General features: G+C 28.4%; 2 protein-coding genes across 2 annotated transcripts; both read left to right on the top strand.

The window, feature by feature from the left end:
- Nucleotides 1-968: 968 nt before the first annotated feature.
- On the top strand, nucleotides 969-4,246 carry LOC127250667 (transmembrane emp24 domain-containing protein p24beta3-like). The gene is made up of 4 exons (XM_051274050.1): nucleotides 969-1,283; nucleotides 2,269-2,455; nucleotides 2,585-2,692; nucleotides 3,898-4,246. Exons 1-4 carry the CDS (start codon nucleotides 1,056-1,058, stop codon nucleotides 4,029-4,031), a joined length of 657 nt encoding a protein of 218 aa, XP_051130007.1. The 5' UTR covers nucleotides 969-1,055; the 3' UTR covers nucleotides 4,032-4,246.
- Nucleotides 4,247-5,287: 1,041 nt separating this feature from the next.
- LOC127250668 (stem-specific protein TSJT1-like) lies at nucleotides 5,288-9,595 on the top strand. Its single transcript, XM_051274051.1, has 4 exons — nucleotides 5,288-5,641; nucleotides 7,973-8,213; nucleotides 8,326-8,446; nucleotides 9,227-9,595. The coding sequence occupies exons 1-4, from the start codon at nucleotides 5,436-5,438 to the stop codon at nucleotides 9,415-9,417; spliced, it is 759 nt and encodes a 252-aa protein (XP_051130008.1). The 5' UTR covers nucleotides 5,288-5,435; the 3' UTR covers nucleotides 9,418-9,595.
- Nucleotides 9,596-16,351: the final 6,756 nt, after the last annotated feature.

Below are 16,351 nucleotides of genomic sequence, written 5' to 3' on the forward strand. Positions count from 1 at the left end.
AATACTTTCTTCCTCCGTACTATAATAAATTATCCATTTTTTTATTTTAGTACGTTGATAACAAATTATTCATTTCTTTTTTTAGTAACTTTTTTAGTAACTGTACTTTCTACTTAACATTACAAATACCCTTACAACTTACAATATATTACACAAATGTCATTACCTTTATATCACACATACTGCTAAGGTTATTTTAGTCATTTCTACTTTATTTCTATTATATTTCAATATAATACTAATATTTTTAAAATTACGTGAAAAAACAAATGGATACTTACTTTCGGAACGGAGGGAATATATTTTAATATTTGTATATAAATTATCGTCATTGAATAAATAAAAATAATATTTTTAATTGGAAGCAATAAGGTATGATGTAATTTTTGTACATTAAATAAAAATGATTGCATCTATGTCATGAAAAATCAAAATTAAAAAAATCTTTGGCTGCGTCGTTTTGTAAATTATTTTAGTAGTATTTTTACTATTAATTTTATTTTAAAAATTTTAAATCAGAGTAATTAGTTTTTATTTTATATATTATATTAAAAAGTAATTTTACAATTCAAAATATAAAGTCAATATATATTTCTATTATATAAAATAATTTGCTTTTTTAGACATAGATTTTTTTGAAAATTTTTAGAATTTTGAAAGTTTGCAAAAAAAAGAATAATAATAAATTAATATTTAATTTAATATTTTATGAAAAAAATTATATTTAATATAATATTTTTAAAAAATTAAATAGTGTCAAGAGTTGATAGTGCGTTGCGCAAACAAAGTTCAAATTTTTATTACTATTAAAAATTCAAACTAAAATGTGAAATACACAAACAAACACACCCTTTGTACCGTGCCACGTCATCCATAGAAATGAGCTGCTCTATCCAATAGAATTAATCCACGTCACCCTACCCAGCAAATCAGAGTCAATGAATTAATCGCAATTCATTAAAATGTTGAACTTTTTAGAACTTCAGGCAATTGCGAGTTGTCCTTTTGTCTCGGCCAAACCCTAATTTCCGATCAGTGGCTCCGGCGACGTTGACATGGAGGCGACTGCGACAAGAATCATTCGAAGTGGAGGCGGCGCGTGGGCAGTTGTCGCACTTCTGTTAGTGAGCTTGATCAGCCGCACATCGGCGCTGACGGTGACGGTGAAAGACGTCGAATGCGTGTACGAGTATGTTTACTACAAAGGCGACACCGTGACGGGGAATTTTGTTGTCGACGATGTCTATTGGGACAACGAGCGCACCGGCAGTATGGATTTCATAGTACGCTTCTTTGTTTTTTATTTTATATTTTTCTGAATATACGTACTTTGGTTTGTGTGTTTGTAGTTGGATTTGTGTTTGTGAAATTATGGATTTTATTTAGTTTTTAAGGACAATTTTTGATGAAGTATTTTGTGAATTGTTGTTTGCTTATGCTGTTTTTTTACTAAATTTTGTCTTTTGTTTGCTGCTTTGTATAATTAGATCTGGTTTTGGTTTGAAACTTTGTGAAGTAAATCTAAACGGATATAGTGATTAGGGTTTATTTTGGGTAGAACAGAGTTTTGAAATTTGATTACCTAGTCACTATCAAGGAATGGATTTTCTTTCAGCATATGCTATTGTTATAAAATCTGCGGAGGTGAAATTAGTTGTAAGTTGTAAGGATGAATTGTAGATCTTTAGTTGATTAAGAGTTTGTTTTCCTTTCTGATTTGGGCTGCTTTTAGATGTTTTGGATTATATTGGAAATAGGAGAAAATTGAATTGATAACGGGGGCGTGTTTGTTTGTGGTTTTGAATTGGAATAATTGTTTCATGTGATGCAAGTTGATAGCTGTGTTAAATTGATTTCTAGTGTAATATAAAAAATAAGAAAATAGATATTTGATTTGATGTTTTTTTAAGGGAAAAATTGTGAATAAAAAAATTCAGGTTGGAAACCCACAAACAAACAGAGCTTAAGTTTTGATGTTATTTTTATAATGGAAAAATAGTTGCTTGATGCAATGTTCTGAATAGAACAAATTTTCAATGTCTTAATAAAAAAATAATTGTTTGATGTGAAATAGGTGTTGATTTTCTTTAATATTTTTACACCATAGAAGCGAAAAAACAAAGAAACACATGGAATAACATTATTTCATTATTTTCCGTATGTTAACTTTATTGAAATTTAAAATGGAAGTAGGTTTGGTTGGCACTCTATTATGTCTTTCTCTAATGGAGAAAACCCTGTTTTAGTTTTGAACTTAATGTAATGCAGGCAACAACTCCTGATGGTACGACCGTGCACACTGTGAAGGCATCATCGGGAGACAAGTTTGAATTTAAGGCCCCTGTAGATGGAATGTACAAATTTTGTTTCCATAACCATTACCATACACCCGAAGCAGTCTCTTTCAACATTCATGTTGGCCATATTCCTAACGAGCACAACATTGCGAAGGATGGTTTGTAGTTATCTGATTAACTTTCTAGTTTTTCTTCATATATATATTTTTAAGTTGTTTGTCTTAATCTGTAGCTCTTGTTTCTTCGAAAAATATTATGGCTACTTACAACCTTCCCTGGATTTGCAGAACATTTAGACCCCATAAATACTAAACTTGCTGAACTGAAGGAGTCACTAGAATCCGTTACGCTAGAGCAGAAGTATCTGAGAGCACGTGATGCGCGCCATCGCCATAGTGAGTCCTTTTGTTTGCTTAGCTTTATTTGCTCACTTATTTCCAATTATAATATTTGTGGATTCTGAAATGATGTCTTGCTTAGATGCCTTTTGTGTCGTTCTATTACCTTGCCATATTCTTCGACTGTTTTATCTAATTCAAATGACGTGTAAAATAGAGGGAGTTCTCGTCCATGGTTGGCTAGCAATGCTTGGCATCAATTTTCATATCATTGGTTGTGATTCATTGGGAATTGGGGAATTTGGCTGTGCTTTGGTGTGTTTTTGACATTTTGGAAATAGTAAAAGCTTAATGAAATAGTTATTTGATTCAATATAAATCGATATTAGATGCGATGTTTTAAATAGAAAGTAAGTGTTAGATGTAATACTCCCTCGTCCGTCCATAAGAAGAGTAGTATTTGTTTTTTACAAGTAGTTTTTTTATTATTAGTATTATATTGGTTTGTAGTACAAAAAGACAAAAATATCCGTATTAGCACTGTCTAATATAAAAATAATGGCATTTGTGTAATTATAAGTTGTAAAAGTATTTATTATGCTAGGTAGATAGTAAATTTATTAAATTAGGAAATGGTATCCTTGTTCTGGGACGTACAGAAATGAAAAATGGAACAGTTCCTATGGGACGGAGGAAGTATATCAAATGAAAAACAGGTGTACAGGATGATTCTTTTAGGAGAAAAGAAAGGAGTTAATGTAGAATGAGCACAAGTATAATATTTGAAATGTTTTGGTATCAGAGTTTATATTTCCAGTAACTCAATTTATTTTCTGTAGCATGATTTGTTGGAAACACAATCAACCACACCCTAGTTTTGAACAGTTTAATATATGAAATATTTAAATGGCAACAATAAAAAAATATCACAATTCATATATTTCCAGAAAATTAAGGAAGCTATTCCGAACACCTAAACTTGAGCGTGTTTGGATATATACTTAAAGATGCTTCTAGTACAAAATGACTAACTATGATTCGATTGGATATGTCATATCAGTTTGATCAATTTTAACGAGTAGGTCTCCAGTTTCTTAAATTATATATAGATTCAATCTGGAATTGCAATAGATCAGTCTAAACGTTTTCAATTTATGTAAAAGAGGAATGACACTATGCTGTCCCATTAATCCCTCCTGCCTTAAATTTAGTGTTTCATTTTACCGAGTAAATCACATCCTGTTTTTATCTCCCGACTGCAGCCAATGAAAGCACGAGAAAGCGCGTTATAAACTACACAATTGGAGAGTACGTTCTGCTGGCTGTCATGAGTGGGCTTCAGGTTTTCTACATCCGGCGCCTCTTCAGCAAAACAGTCCCTTACGGTCGTGTGTGATGACGATGATATTCCTTGACCGGGCTGGATAACTTTCCTCCCATAAATTGAGGTAATTTTTTCGATGTTTTAGTACAAACTAGGAAGAGGAAGAATATATATACATATATATCTGTACTATTAATGCTATGGTTTGGAATTGGCTGGTTCTGCTTTAATAAATTTACCGAGAAACAGCATTCTATTTTAGTATATATACATTTTTTTTTATCAAATATTTTTGTCGAAAGCTATGGATAATTGATTTTTCGCCTTCTTTTGTCTATGCTTAGATTGTATTATTTTTGAAATTATTGTTACATGATAATCATAACGCCGTTGTAAGCTAGTATGGGGAAGAACGGGCTTTGTTGGGTGGTGCTGTCTCATTTAGAGATTGAAGCATACTCGAAGAGCTGTCAACTAGCCGAATCGAATAAAACTCTAAGTGTGTATATTTATTTGTTAATGTTCGCAGACAAGGTTCGTATTTGCTTGTTAAGCATTCAAGCTCGACTTAACAATTTTATTGGTCGAGCTCAGTATGATGTTTTATTTATTTATTTTTTAAAATAAAGTTTCACACATATATGTATATTATGAATATATAAGTTTTTTTTTTTTTTTCATTATGAATTATATATGAATTTAACCAACGAAAAAATAAATAATGATACTACTATTTCTCTTACACGTTGTAAATATCATTATATTTTTATAATTTATTTTATTAATATTATTGTATTTATATTTTAAGTGACTAATAAATATGTTTTTATTTATATTATTTATTGATATAATAATTAATAGCAACCCGAGACGGAGTATTTTTATTAAGTTATAAAATAAAATTAAAAATAATAAAACGAATACATAAGTATAAAATAAAATACTCCACTAAAAAGAATAGTGTGAGTATAGCTTGGCCGACAGTGATTGGGCCAAATAAAGACATCGAACGTACAAAAGGGGGACCCACACGTGTCAAAAATCTCGTGTCTGTGTGCTTTTCCCGACCGGACCGTGTCCGTCGCTGCTATTGCCACGCCATCATCGTCTCAGTATATGGATAAGCTCTTATCCCGTGTTTGCCACCAATCCCAAAAAATACAAAAAAGCACCAACAATTCCGACATTCCCATAACACCTCCAAACACGCCCTTACCCCTGCTATTACAATAAAGCCCTCACTTTTCCCTACAATCTCCCAGGGTATTACCGTAATTTCACAGCACACCCAGAGCCTTCTATTTATTCCTATTTCGCTGTTCTTCATCTTCCCCGCTGACGTTCCGTCGTTCATTACGCTCTCTGCAATTCTCTAGAAAAAAAAAAAAAAAAAAGAAAGCCTCGAGGAGAGGTCTCCACTGCACCGCCGTTCGCGACGACGAGCGTCCTTCGGTTTATTCACCGGCAGCGGAAGAGATGCTGGCTGTTCTCGAAAAGTCGGTGGCGAAAAGCCCCGATGCATTGCTGCAGAACGGAGAGGCGGGGTCAGCAACCGCCGCGCTCAAGGATGGGTTCCTGGCGACGCATTTCTCCTCAGCGCACCCTGGAACCGTCGTAATCAACCTCGGTTCGTCTGGTTTCATGGGGTATTCCACCGGCAAACAGAATCCGATTCTCCCGAGGTCAGTGCCTGTTCGATACCCTGTTCTAATTCAATTTAGCTTGATTTGGTTTGTTTGATGCTCGATTGGTTCTCGATTTTGCATTCCGAAACCCTAGTGTATCTGATACGATGAATTTTGTATTATTGTTGCTTCCAGTAATAGGTTTTGTGCTATCCTTCCTGAAAAATTAATAGTACTTCCTCACCTCGGCTTACCATTTTATGACGTTCGTTGTTTAACAAATAATAATTAATTTGCTAATAGTTTTTTTACTTACTCTTCTGCATTACTTTCTACACATTATCTTCATATTAAAATACTACAACCTCCGGCTCTCATCATTTTACTTAATATTAAAATATTTTTATATTTGTATAACTTTTTGAACAAATGTTATTATAATAATACTATAGGACACGAAAAGTAAGATAACACACTAAAAGTAAATGAGACTCGGGGAGGTAGTATTATTATATAATTAATGTATTGGGCATTGTTGGCATAAATAATCAGGGTGGATGGAGAGTAAATTAAGAAATATTATCTCCCTTTGGTTATAAGGATCTCAAATATTTTTTTATAAATATTTGAACACTAATTATTATATCAAAATGTAAGTATTGCAAAAATATTTCTATATATAAATGTGATCCTTAAAGAAGCCTTAAAGAAGCACGTTAAGAGTAATGGTTTTTTTTTAGTTAGGGTAGGTGTGGAAGAGTTTTTGATATTTTTGCTTATGTATAAAATAATTGTATATATAATGATATACTTTTAATTTAAGTAAAAGTTAAGAGTATTTAAGTATTAGTCTAAAATTATTTTTTCAAAAAAAAAAAAAGATAGTTTGAAATGGAATAGACTAAATATCTTAATATTTAAGTGAGATAGTATTTTAATATGGTACCAGAGCTTTCTAGAGAGTCGTATAGACAATTATTTTCTTGACCTTTTTTTTGTTTTCCGTAGAAATTAAATATCAATGCATATATAATCATATATCTGTAAGTTTTGTTGTCATTGAGGTTTAATGTGGAAGGTTGTCCCTGTCATGTAAGGCTTTCTTGGAGAAATTAAATAGTGAAATATAGAATGATACATCTTCATAGTCTGTCTTGTTTATTTGGTAGTAATTGATTCTTGGCCCATTGTTCTGATTCATACTGTTGTGTGTGCCTGGCATCATTTGCCGGAGTTCTGATTTGCTCCTCGTACAATTACATCTTTCCATTGAAATATGGAGCTTGTAAACTTGCATTAAAAATAATTTACTCGCATAGTTTCTGTATTAAGAACAATACCTTGTGGCTGAGTATTGGGTGAGGTGTCATTTAGAGTTGCATAGTTATGAATAATACTTTTTCCGTCATATGCTCTTTTTTTTGTCATAGAAAATATTCTTGTTTTTTTTAGCAAAAAAAAGCAATCGCTTTTTGTATTTTTGTATTATAAAAGACAAAAAGTAATCATTAACCTACTTTTATTAAAATCTGTGCCTAAATATTTAAGTACACAGTTGAATGATGGAGGAAGAAATAGTTAGACGATATGTTTGATTTGATTGTTTACTTGTTTATTCTATTATATGATGTTTTTATGTAATAATTAGATGTTTGGTAAAGATATGGGAGTAATAATTGTGTTTAATTATATTTTGGAAGAGTGTAATTTTGGAGAACGGTAAGAAGTTGATAGAAAATAGATGTTCGATGTGATGTCATTTAAGAAAGATACTGTTGACGAATATTGACAAAAATGATTTGAAAATGCAGGTTTTGACTCGCATTTATATTCAAATGTCAGTGTGTATATATCATTATGCAAGAATATATATTTGTGTAAATTAGAGAGAGAGACAATAAAATCTTGATATTTATATGAACATACAATAGTGAGAACAAGTTCTCTTTGAAGGATTTCATGTTTGTTATAAACATATATTGGAGCGGTGAATCGGCTCACTCGTGTATAGTACAGTACCTTTTCTACCCCCATGAATGGTTTCATTACAAACTATGGCAGATCAATTGGCCCGTCATCCTAACTTTGCTGATTTGATCGGATCAGCATATCATATAAAAACATTCAACATATATTTTTTCATAACACATAAAAGCATACAATATATATTTTTATATAACACAATATATGTTGTGTATAAAATATAATATGCTGAGTTATAACACAATATATACTGTATCATAAATATGCTACGATTGTATATAATATATGTTGATCGGATCATATCAACACTATACTTATTTAATTGGGTCAGCACCGGATCCGCATCATATATATAAAGATATATATTTATATATAGCTTCTAACCTGTTTTATTCATCTTTTCAGACTCTTTGCTGTATTGGACGACATATTCTGCTTGTTCGAAGGCCACATCGAAAATGTCGCACATCTTAAGCAACAGTACGGGCTAAACAAGACGGCAAATGAGGCAATCATAGTCATCGAGGCTTACAGGACATTGAGGGACAGAGGCCCTTATCCCGCCGATCAAGTTGTGAGAGATATTCAAGGGAAGTTCGCGTTCATTCTGTTTGATACTGCGATGAAAGTTGCATTTATCGCCTCAGTGAGTATATCCTGAATCCCAAGGCCTTCAGACATCATTTCGTGTTTTACTATTTTGCCCTGGCGCCGTGTGCTGTCTTAATCTGGCTTTTTTCGTCGAATCATTCCCTTAGGATGTTGATGGGAGTGCACCATTGTTTTGGGGAACTGATGCGGAAGGCCACCTCGTCGTATCTAACGATGGAGATGCTGTGAAGAAGGGTTGCGGCAAATCATTTTCTCCATTCCCCAAAGGTATATGTTGTTTGCCGCGGCTTTTGTCTTACCAATCACCATACTTGTTATTGTTTCTTGTTTATGTTTTGTGAAATATGTCTCTTCGATTTCTTCTTATTCTTTTTCCCCATTTTCTTTACTCTTCAATTTTACGATCTTCTACAAAAATATACTCCCTCCGTTTTCCTTGTACATAAAATTTAAAAATAATAGTATTTTAATATAAAAACAGTAAAGGTATATATGAGAAATTTATCATAAAGTTGATAAAAAAGTTGTGGAATAAGTAGAAACTAGTGATAAATTAGATATTATTTGTCAAAGTAGATGTAATAAATTTGTGAGTGGATAGATATGATATATTTGTGAGTTGAATATTATTTTATCTAACAAAATATTATGTGCAATTATCATTTAAACCAATATAACTCGTACCCTCCTCGAATGCTTTAAAAATATTTGAGGCTGAAAAGTCTAAACCAAAATTATTTTATTTTTAGAAAAATCAAGAGTGTATTTATTTGGAGTTTGGGTTTCGAATTTGGATTTTGAATAGTTGTTATATGTGATATAAATAAATATTGATGTGATATGTTGTTTTCCGACTCATCAGGTGAATTTTTTCAAAGAACTGATTTGTTTTAGTTGTAAAATAAATTTTTAGTATAATATATATAAAAAAGTATGTTTGATTTGGTAGTTTTTAAGAAAAAAGATATAGTGAACAGTAAAAAAAAAATTTATGGCTTACATCCGTTATATTATCAAAATTGCATCAATTTAATCCTTTCTTTGTAGGATGCTTCTTCACCTCTTCGGGAGGTCTGCGTAGCTACGAGCATCCGGTGAGCGAGCTGAAGGCTGTCCCGAGAGTGGACAGCTCAGGGGAAGTCTGCGGCCTAACTTTCAAGGTCGACGAAGATTCCCGGGCAGGAAAGCCCGGGATGCCCAGAGTTGGAAGCGACGCCAACTGGGCTCAACAGTTCTAACTAATCGATGTATTACAACCTCAAAAAATCCCACGTATGTACGTACTCAACTTATTCTTTACCGAGTTCTTAAAAGGTTTTACGAACTTCTTCGGCAGTATTATTGCAGTACACAATATCCCGTATGTTGTCTGTGTTTTATTTGTAGTGAAGCGTAGTAAAAGTATCTTCTTAATTTTGTGATGGCTTGTCATTTGTTTAGTTTTTTCATTTTAATTGTTAGATCCAGTCAAATCAGTATAGTGCCGATCTATGAATCAGTTATAGTGCCGATCTATGGATCAGTTTTTATACATATCATAATATATTTATAATAATATGCTGAGATATGTATAAATATAGATGTTTGATTATCTGTAAAGCTTATGTTGACAACATAGTATCTGCAATATTTTAGTTTATTTTTAGAGGCTTAAATACAGTTAGTTTGTTTTTTTTGTATTTTAAACTTTTATAGCATTAATAAGTTACTGTTTTGTGAAACCAAATAATAATTTGATATCATATTTTTATTTTTTTATTTTGAAGAAAAAAATACTATTAATAAATATTATAAAAAATTAAATTTGATTACGGTGCTAATTGGATGTTGATTTGATCAAATAATAAATATTTATAAAGGTGGCCATTAGGTTGAATTAGCGTTAAGTTGATTTTGATCAAGTTAACAAATTAATTTAAATTAATTAGCAAATTATCACAAGATATATTATATATTACTAAGTTAGGACCTTAATTTGAAATAATTAGTAAATAACATATATTATATAGAAATATGTATTGTATGAATTATATTAATATATGCTATATGAGTTATATATTGTGCTTTGCTATATAATTTATTTACAGTACTATGAAGCTAAAATTAAAATCTATTGTGCTGATTAAATTATATAGTTTTTTATTAAAATATTTGTTATATATATTATATTAAAATGTGTTGTATAAATATTTGTTGATTAAATTAAAATAGTGTTGTTTCAAAATTAAAATTATATTTTCCTAAAAGTAATTATATAATTTACTATTAAAATATTTGATATATATTATATTAATATTTATTATTATTATTATTATTATTATTATTATTATTTTTTATAAATTTTTACTCGTATTTGATCAATCAACATGATTATCTATATAGATATTTCCTTAAAAACAACCGAGTTAATAGACACTAATGCCAATAGGGATTTTTACAGTTGGTGTATAATTCCATCAAATTATCATCGTTTTATAGGTGTATAAATAGGAATTTTACAAAAAAAAAAAAATAAAAATAAAATAAAGAAATAAAAAAAAATTAAAAAGAAAAAGGGAAATTTACATTAGTCTTTTATGTTACGCCAATCACAAATTTTCTACCAACCAATTTATTTTTAAACTTAAGAAACTAAATTTCATTTAATAAGTAAAAGAATTAGACAAGTTGGAGCTTTATCTACAATATTATGATATTATTAGTCAAAAAATGTTAAAAATATTTTTAACAAAGTTTCTTTTTTAATGTTGAATTCTAAATATGTAGTTATTATTATAATGTAAAAGTTTATTTGTTAAATTAAAGTATTGACAAAATACTCTTCTTCAATCATCTAAATTATAGAAATTTTATACAAATTAAAAAAAGTAGAATATCATAAATAATATTTTTTCGAGTAAAGTAAGCAACTAAATAATTTATCAACAATTTATTTAATAGTTTTGTGGAGACTTTACTTAATTTGCAAAAAAAAAAAAAAAAAACCAATTATTTATTTATTTTATTCAAATAAAGTTATTTAAAATAGTATTTTTTGTATATTTTAATTTAACAATAGATTTCACACAATAAATGAAACATAATATATTTTGTGCATTTATACTAAAATACAATCAAGAATTACATAATTTATTCATATATATCAAACTTAATTTGAAAAAAAAAAAAACATAGTAACTTAGTTCGACTCGTCAACAATTCTAACAAACTTCCAAAGCACGGCTATTAAATAAATTAAACCTAGCTAGAAGATGAGTCAATTCCCCTATGACATCCCTACGTAAATTATTGAGGAAGAGAGATAAAAATAAATACGAACAAATAGAGACAAGAAGAGTATTATATTGGCGGAATGGAGAGATGCTTTTCCAAATTCGATATTCCATTTTCGAAGTGAATATTGCAATAGATGCCTTATGAACAAAGCAAGCCATACAAAAGCTAAGGTCCCCTCTTTCTACAATTGTTCTCATCTCTCAACTAACAAAGGGCGACGACGAGGAAGATTACAATAAGGGTGTGATCGGGATTTTCCAAAAAAATTACTATACATCAATTTTTTTCTTCCAAAAAAATCAAATCAAAAACTTATTTTTTATCTTTTATACTCCCTCTGTCAAAGAAGTAAGTATATATTTGCTTTTTGTACGTAATTTTAGAAATATTAGTATTATATTGGAATATAGTAGGAATAAAGTAGAAATGACTAAAATAACATTATTAGTACGTATGATATAAAGATAATGACATTTGTGTAATATATTGTAAGTTGTAAAGGTATTTGTAATGTTAGGTATATAGTACAGTTACTTAAAAAAAAAAGAAAATTGATACTTTGTTATGGAACAGACTAAAATGAAAAAATGAATATTTTGTTATGGGACGGAGGGAGTATTATACTTCTTCCGTCACACTTAATTTGTCCACTACTTCTATTTCTGTCTGTTCCACATAATTTGTTCTTTCTTTATTTGGAAATACAATTATACACTTTAATCACATTTTAAAATTCATAATTCATAATTTTGTTTATTTTAATTAAACTATTTAGTCATTTATCTTCCTCTAAAATTATTTTTACTAATACACTTCTTAATTACTCACTAGTTACACAATACCTAAAACTCCGTGCCTAATCTAAATGGGACAAATTAGCCGAGACGGAGAGATTACTAAAAATCAATTTTACATTCAAAATATCACATCAACGTCTATTTAAATTAAATCATACAACTATTTCGATTCAAAATTTTTAATATTCAAATCTCAATTCAAAATTCAAACCTTCAGACGAACATCCTTAATTTATTTGAACCCTCAAACTATAAAAGAGAGTAATGCTTCTCACACATGTATCATATGTAAAAAGGTATGTATGAGTATCCCACATGGGAGGAATCTCATACATATTTATTTTTTTCTCTTCTTTGGGAGTATTCCCCATGAAATGCATACTTCAAATTATTTTGAGGTAAGATTCTTTCTCAAAATACATACATATACATATGTGTGTATATATGGTAACTATTCGAAATCATTTGCAATATGTATATAGTCGTAATATTTGATACGGGTAAATAATACTTTCTCTGTTCATAATGCATGTGTTTGGTTTTTTTTTTTTTTTTTTTTTTTGTTTTTTTTTCGTACATTAAGAAATATTAGTATTTTATATGTAACGAATAGTATGTGAGAATATATATATATTAAAATGTATTTGGAAGTATATATTTTGTAAATGATTTTTTTTTTTCAATTCATAAGTATTCAGCACATTTGGTAAGTAGAAATGAAAAACAATAGAAATTCCAATTCTCAAAATGTGTTATTCCAAACAAAGTTTCAATTGAAAATGGAGAGTTTTTTAAGAGTTTATTTACTTTGTATTATTTTTTTTTGAATTTATTTTATTCTTTAAGTTTACATCATATCAAAAGTTATTTCATCTAAATATAAAAGCTTTCCCAACCTAATTCTTGAAAGGGATTCCAACATATTATTATTATTATTATTATTATTATTATTATTATTATTATTATTATTCACGATTTTGGTACTTTCGAGCGCACTAGAACATAACTTACAATTTGAGTATGAAATCAAAATTGTGATAAAACGAAAGTGCACATGACTAAATTATTACAATTAAAAATTTTGAAACGAGAGTAATCAACAAACAATATTTTAAAGTAAAAAATTGCGAAAAATCTTTTAATTTACACAAATATGGAAATAAAATTTATTTAAATTTCGACCTAGCAATCGAAGACAACCATCATCTATAGTGTTTGATTTATTGTTACAACACACATACACTCTAGTGGCCATGTTTGATGTTAAAAGTTTTTTTTTTTTTTTTTTCTTTTCAAAAATAAAATTTATTTAAATAGCTTTTATCCAAGAATATCAAAATATATCTAAATTTTTGATCTCACATTTCAACTTGATGGAAATAATGCAATTCTAGTCTCAAATGTCAAATAAAATCCTTATGAATAATTGCAAACAAACCCTAACTCTATTATTTGTCGATTTAATTAACTTCAATAATAGTTGTTAAAATTAATTTGCTAGCACTTAGGTTAATTAACATAATAGTTTCAATCACACAAATATGTTACATATTTATAAAAAGAAAAAGAAAAAACTAATTATTTTGAGTAAAGTAATAATCCAATTATTTTCTTATTTTATTTTTCTTTAGTTCATGATTAGTATATATATATATATATATATATTTTATTTGCAGTCCCCAAATTACAAGTAGTTATTTTTAATACAAGGTGTGTTCTTATATCAAACTTTTCTTTATTTTTACTATTTATCAAAAAAAAATTCTCAAAAATATTAAATTAAACATTTATATATATATATATATTATACTAAAATTAATTTCATTTAAAAAGGTGTTTTGATGTGAATATTATTACGCTCAGAGTTTGTTTGATTGTGTTTTCAATTTTTAATTTTCACTAATTATTTATAATAATTTATTTTTTCTCTTTAAAAATTACTATCATATAGTGTGTTATATTTTTATTTGGATTGTCATATTAAACAATGATTTTATTTCAAATTTTTTAACATTTCCAAAACACATTAAGACACCATAATACAACCAAACAATTTGTTCAAATGAGAAAAACAAAAACCAAGGTTATATATATATATATATATATATATTCTAAAAAAAGAGAAATATATATATGTCATAGCTTATCATATACTATTTTATTTAGATACCTAAATAATAGAGATGTAGGCAATTGAATGTGTAGATGCAAATGGCTATATGTATTATATTAGTATTATTTTACTTTATCAAAATAAACAATATATATAGTACGAATTAGCATTAAAGAATGCCTTTAATATACTAAACAAGTAAACATGCCTAAGAATAGAATTGATATAATTCTATATAATATATATGGTTGCGGCTCCAGTGTTAAATTTAAAATTCAGTACTATGCTAAATAGCACGTAGTATACTAATATAATAATACAACACATAATTTATATTAATATAATACAAATACAACACATGATATAGTCTCGCATAGCACATGCAACAATTACAATTGATTTTAGTACACGACATACTCTTATGCATCACACGTTGTAATTATGAACAAACAACACATGTCTTTATTACGCACGTTATGGCATGTGCTGTGTGTAACAAAAATATGTACTATTTCTATATATTATGTGTGCTGAAAAATCATCAAGAGTGTTGATTTTTCTTCTAAATTAACATATATTGTAAAATAATTTTATCACACAATTATCGAAATAGTTACGGTATTGATTACTGTACTTATTATTACCTTTAATTAGCATATGAAAATAGTCCGGCGATGGTTGGGATAAAAATAACATGTTGTAGATATCATTATCATATATTGTCGATTAAAATTATCTATTGTGCCGTGTATATATATTGAACTATTATCACATAATATGTTAGTTTTATACTTCCTCCGTCCCATAAATATAGTTTTAATTGAGTTGTACATGAGATTTAAGGAATATTGATATTATATTGGTAGTTGGTAAAAAGTATGGATAAAAGACTTTTTTCCCTTTGTGAGTGTATTAGTGTAAAAAATAGTGGCAATTGTGTAATAAAAATGAAAAAGTAGGGGTAGTTTTACGGTGATATGGTTATTTATAGAAATAAGACTATTGTTTTGAAACGGACAAAAATGGTAAATAAAACTATTATATTGGGACGGAAAGAATATTATGTATTAACATACCTTCTTGTTGAAATCAATTGTAACATATCTTGCATATATCTTACTTATATTGTTAGCACAATATTGATAAAACCTTTATAAACACTACAGCTACCTCCCTATAATTAGTAATTGAAAATCATATTCACAATAAATACATATATATATATATATAATATGGTATATAAATGGTAAGTATAAAATCAAATTTCTAAAATGGATAGGGGCTTTTCTTTGTTTTATATATGTATACACACATAGTGCCAACAAAGAAAAAGAAATTTTCAATTTTTTTTCCGCTTTTTTACACATAGGCATAGTGTGACTTGTCTTGCTATTCTAATTTGTAGGATATTAAGTTCGTCCAATAGCTTACTAAGAATACATTCAAATAAGATAACGATTGCGAATTTTAATGTTATAAAAAAAATCAATTTAGGCTGTAAAAGCTTTGTCTAAACTAATAAAATTATCTCATATTTGTGGTTCCTCCATATAATCTGAAAGAAAATAATTATTTTAGTATGTAATAATTTTTATAAATACTCCATCCATCCCATATTTATATATTCATTTGCACGGAATTTTAGAAATATTAGTATTATATTGGAATGTAGTAGAAATAAAGATAAAATGACTAAATTGCCCTTATTAGTATTGTATGATATAAAAGTATGTCCGAAAATAAAAAAAATGGATAAATTATTAAGGGACGAAGGGAGTATTATTTTTAAAAAATACAATATACACAAATTAACATAATATATATCCACTTATAAAAAGTCATTAATTCAACAAAAAATATTATTTTTTTTATATTAACAATACAATTTTCCGTAATTAACAAATAACACCACATCAACCCAAAAAACAAAGTGAACAAACCCTTTGAATTGAAGCATGTGTTTGATTTGGTATAAATATGTATTGA

Source organism: Andrographis paniculata, unplaced genomic scaffold (assembly GCF_009805555.1).
Source record: "Andrographis paniculata isolate CXL003 unplaced genomic scaffold, ASM980555v1 Contig37END, whole genome shotgun sequence".
NCBI lineage: Eukaryota > Viridiplantae > Streptophyta > Magnoliopsida > Lamiales > Acanthaceae > Andrographis > Andrographis paniculata.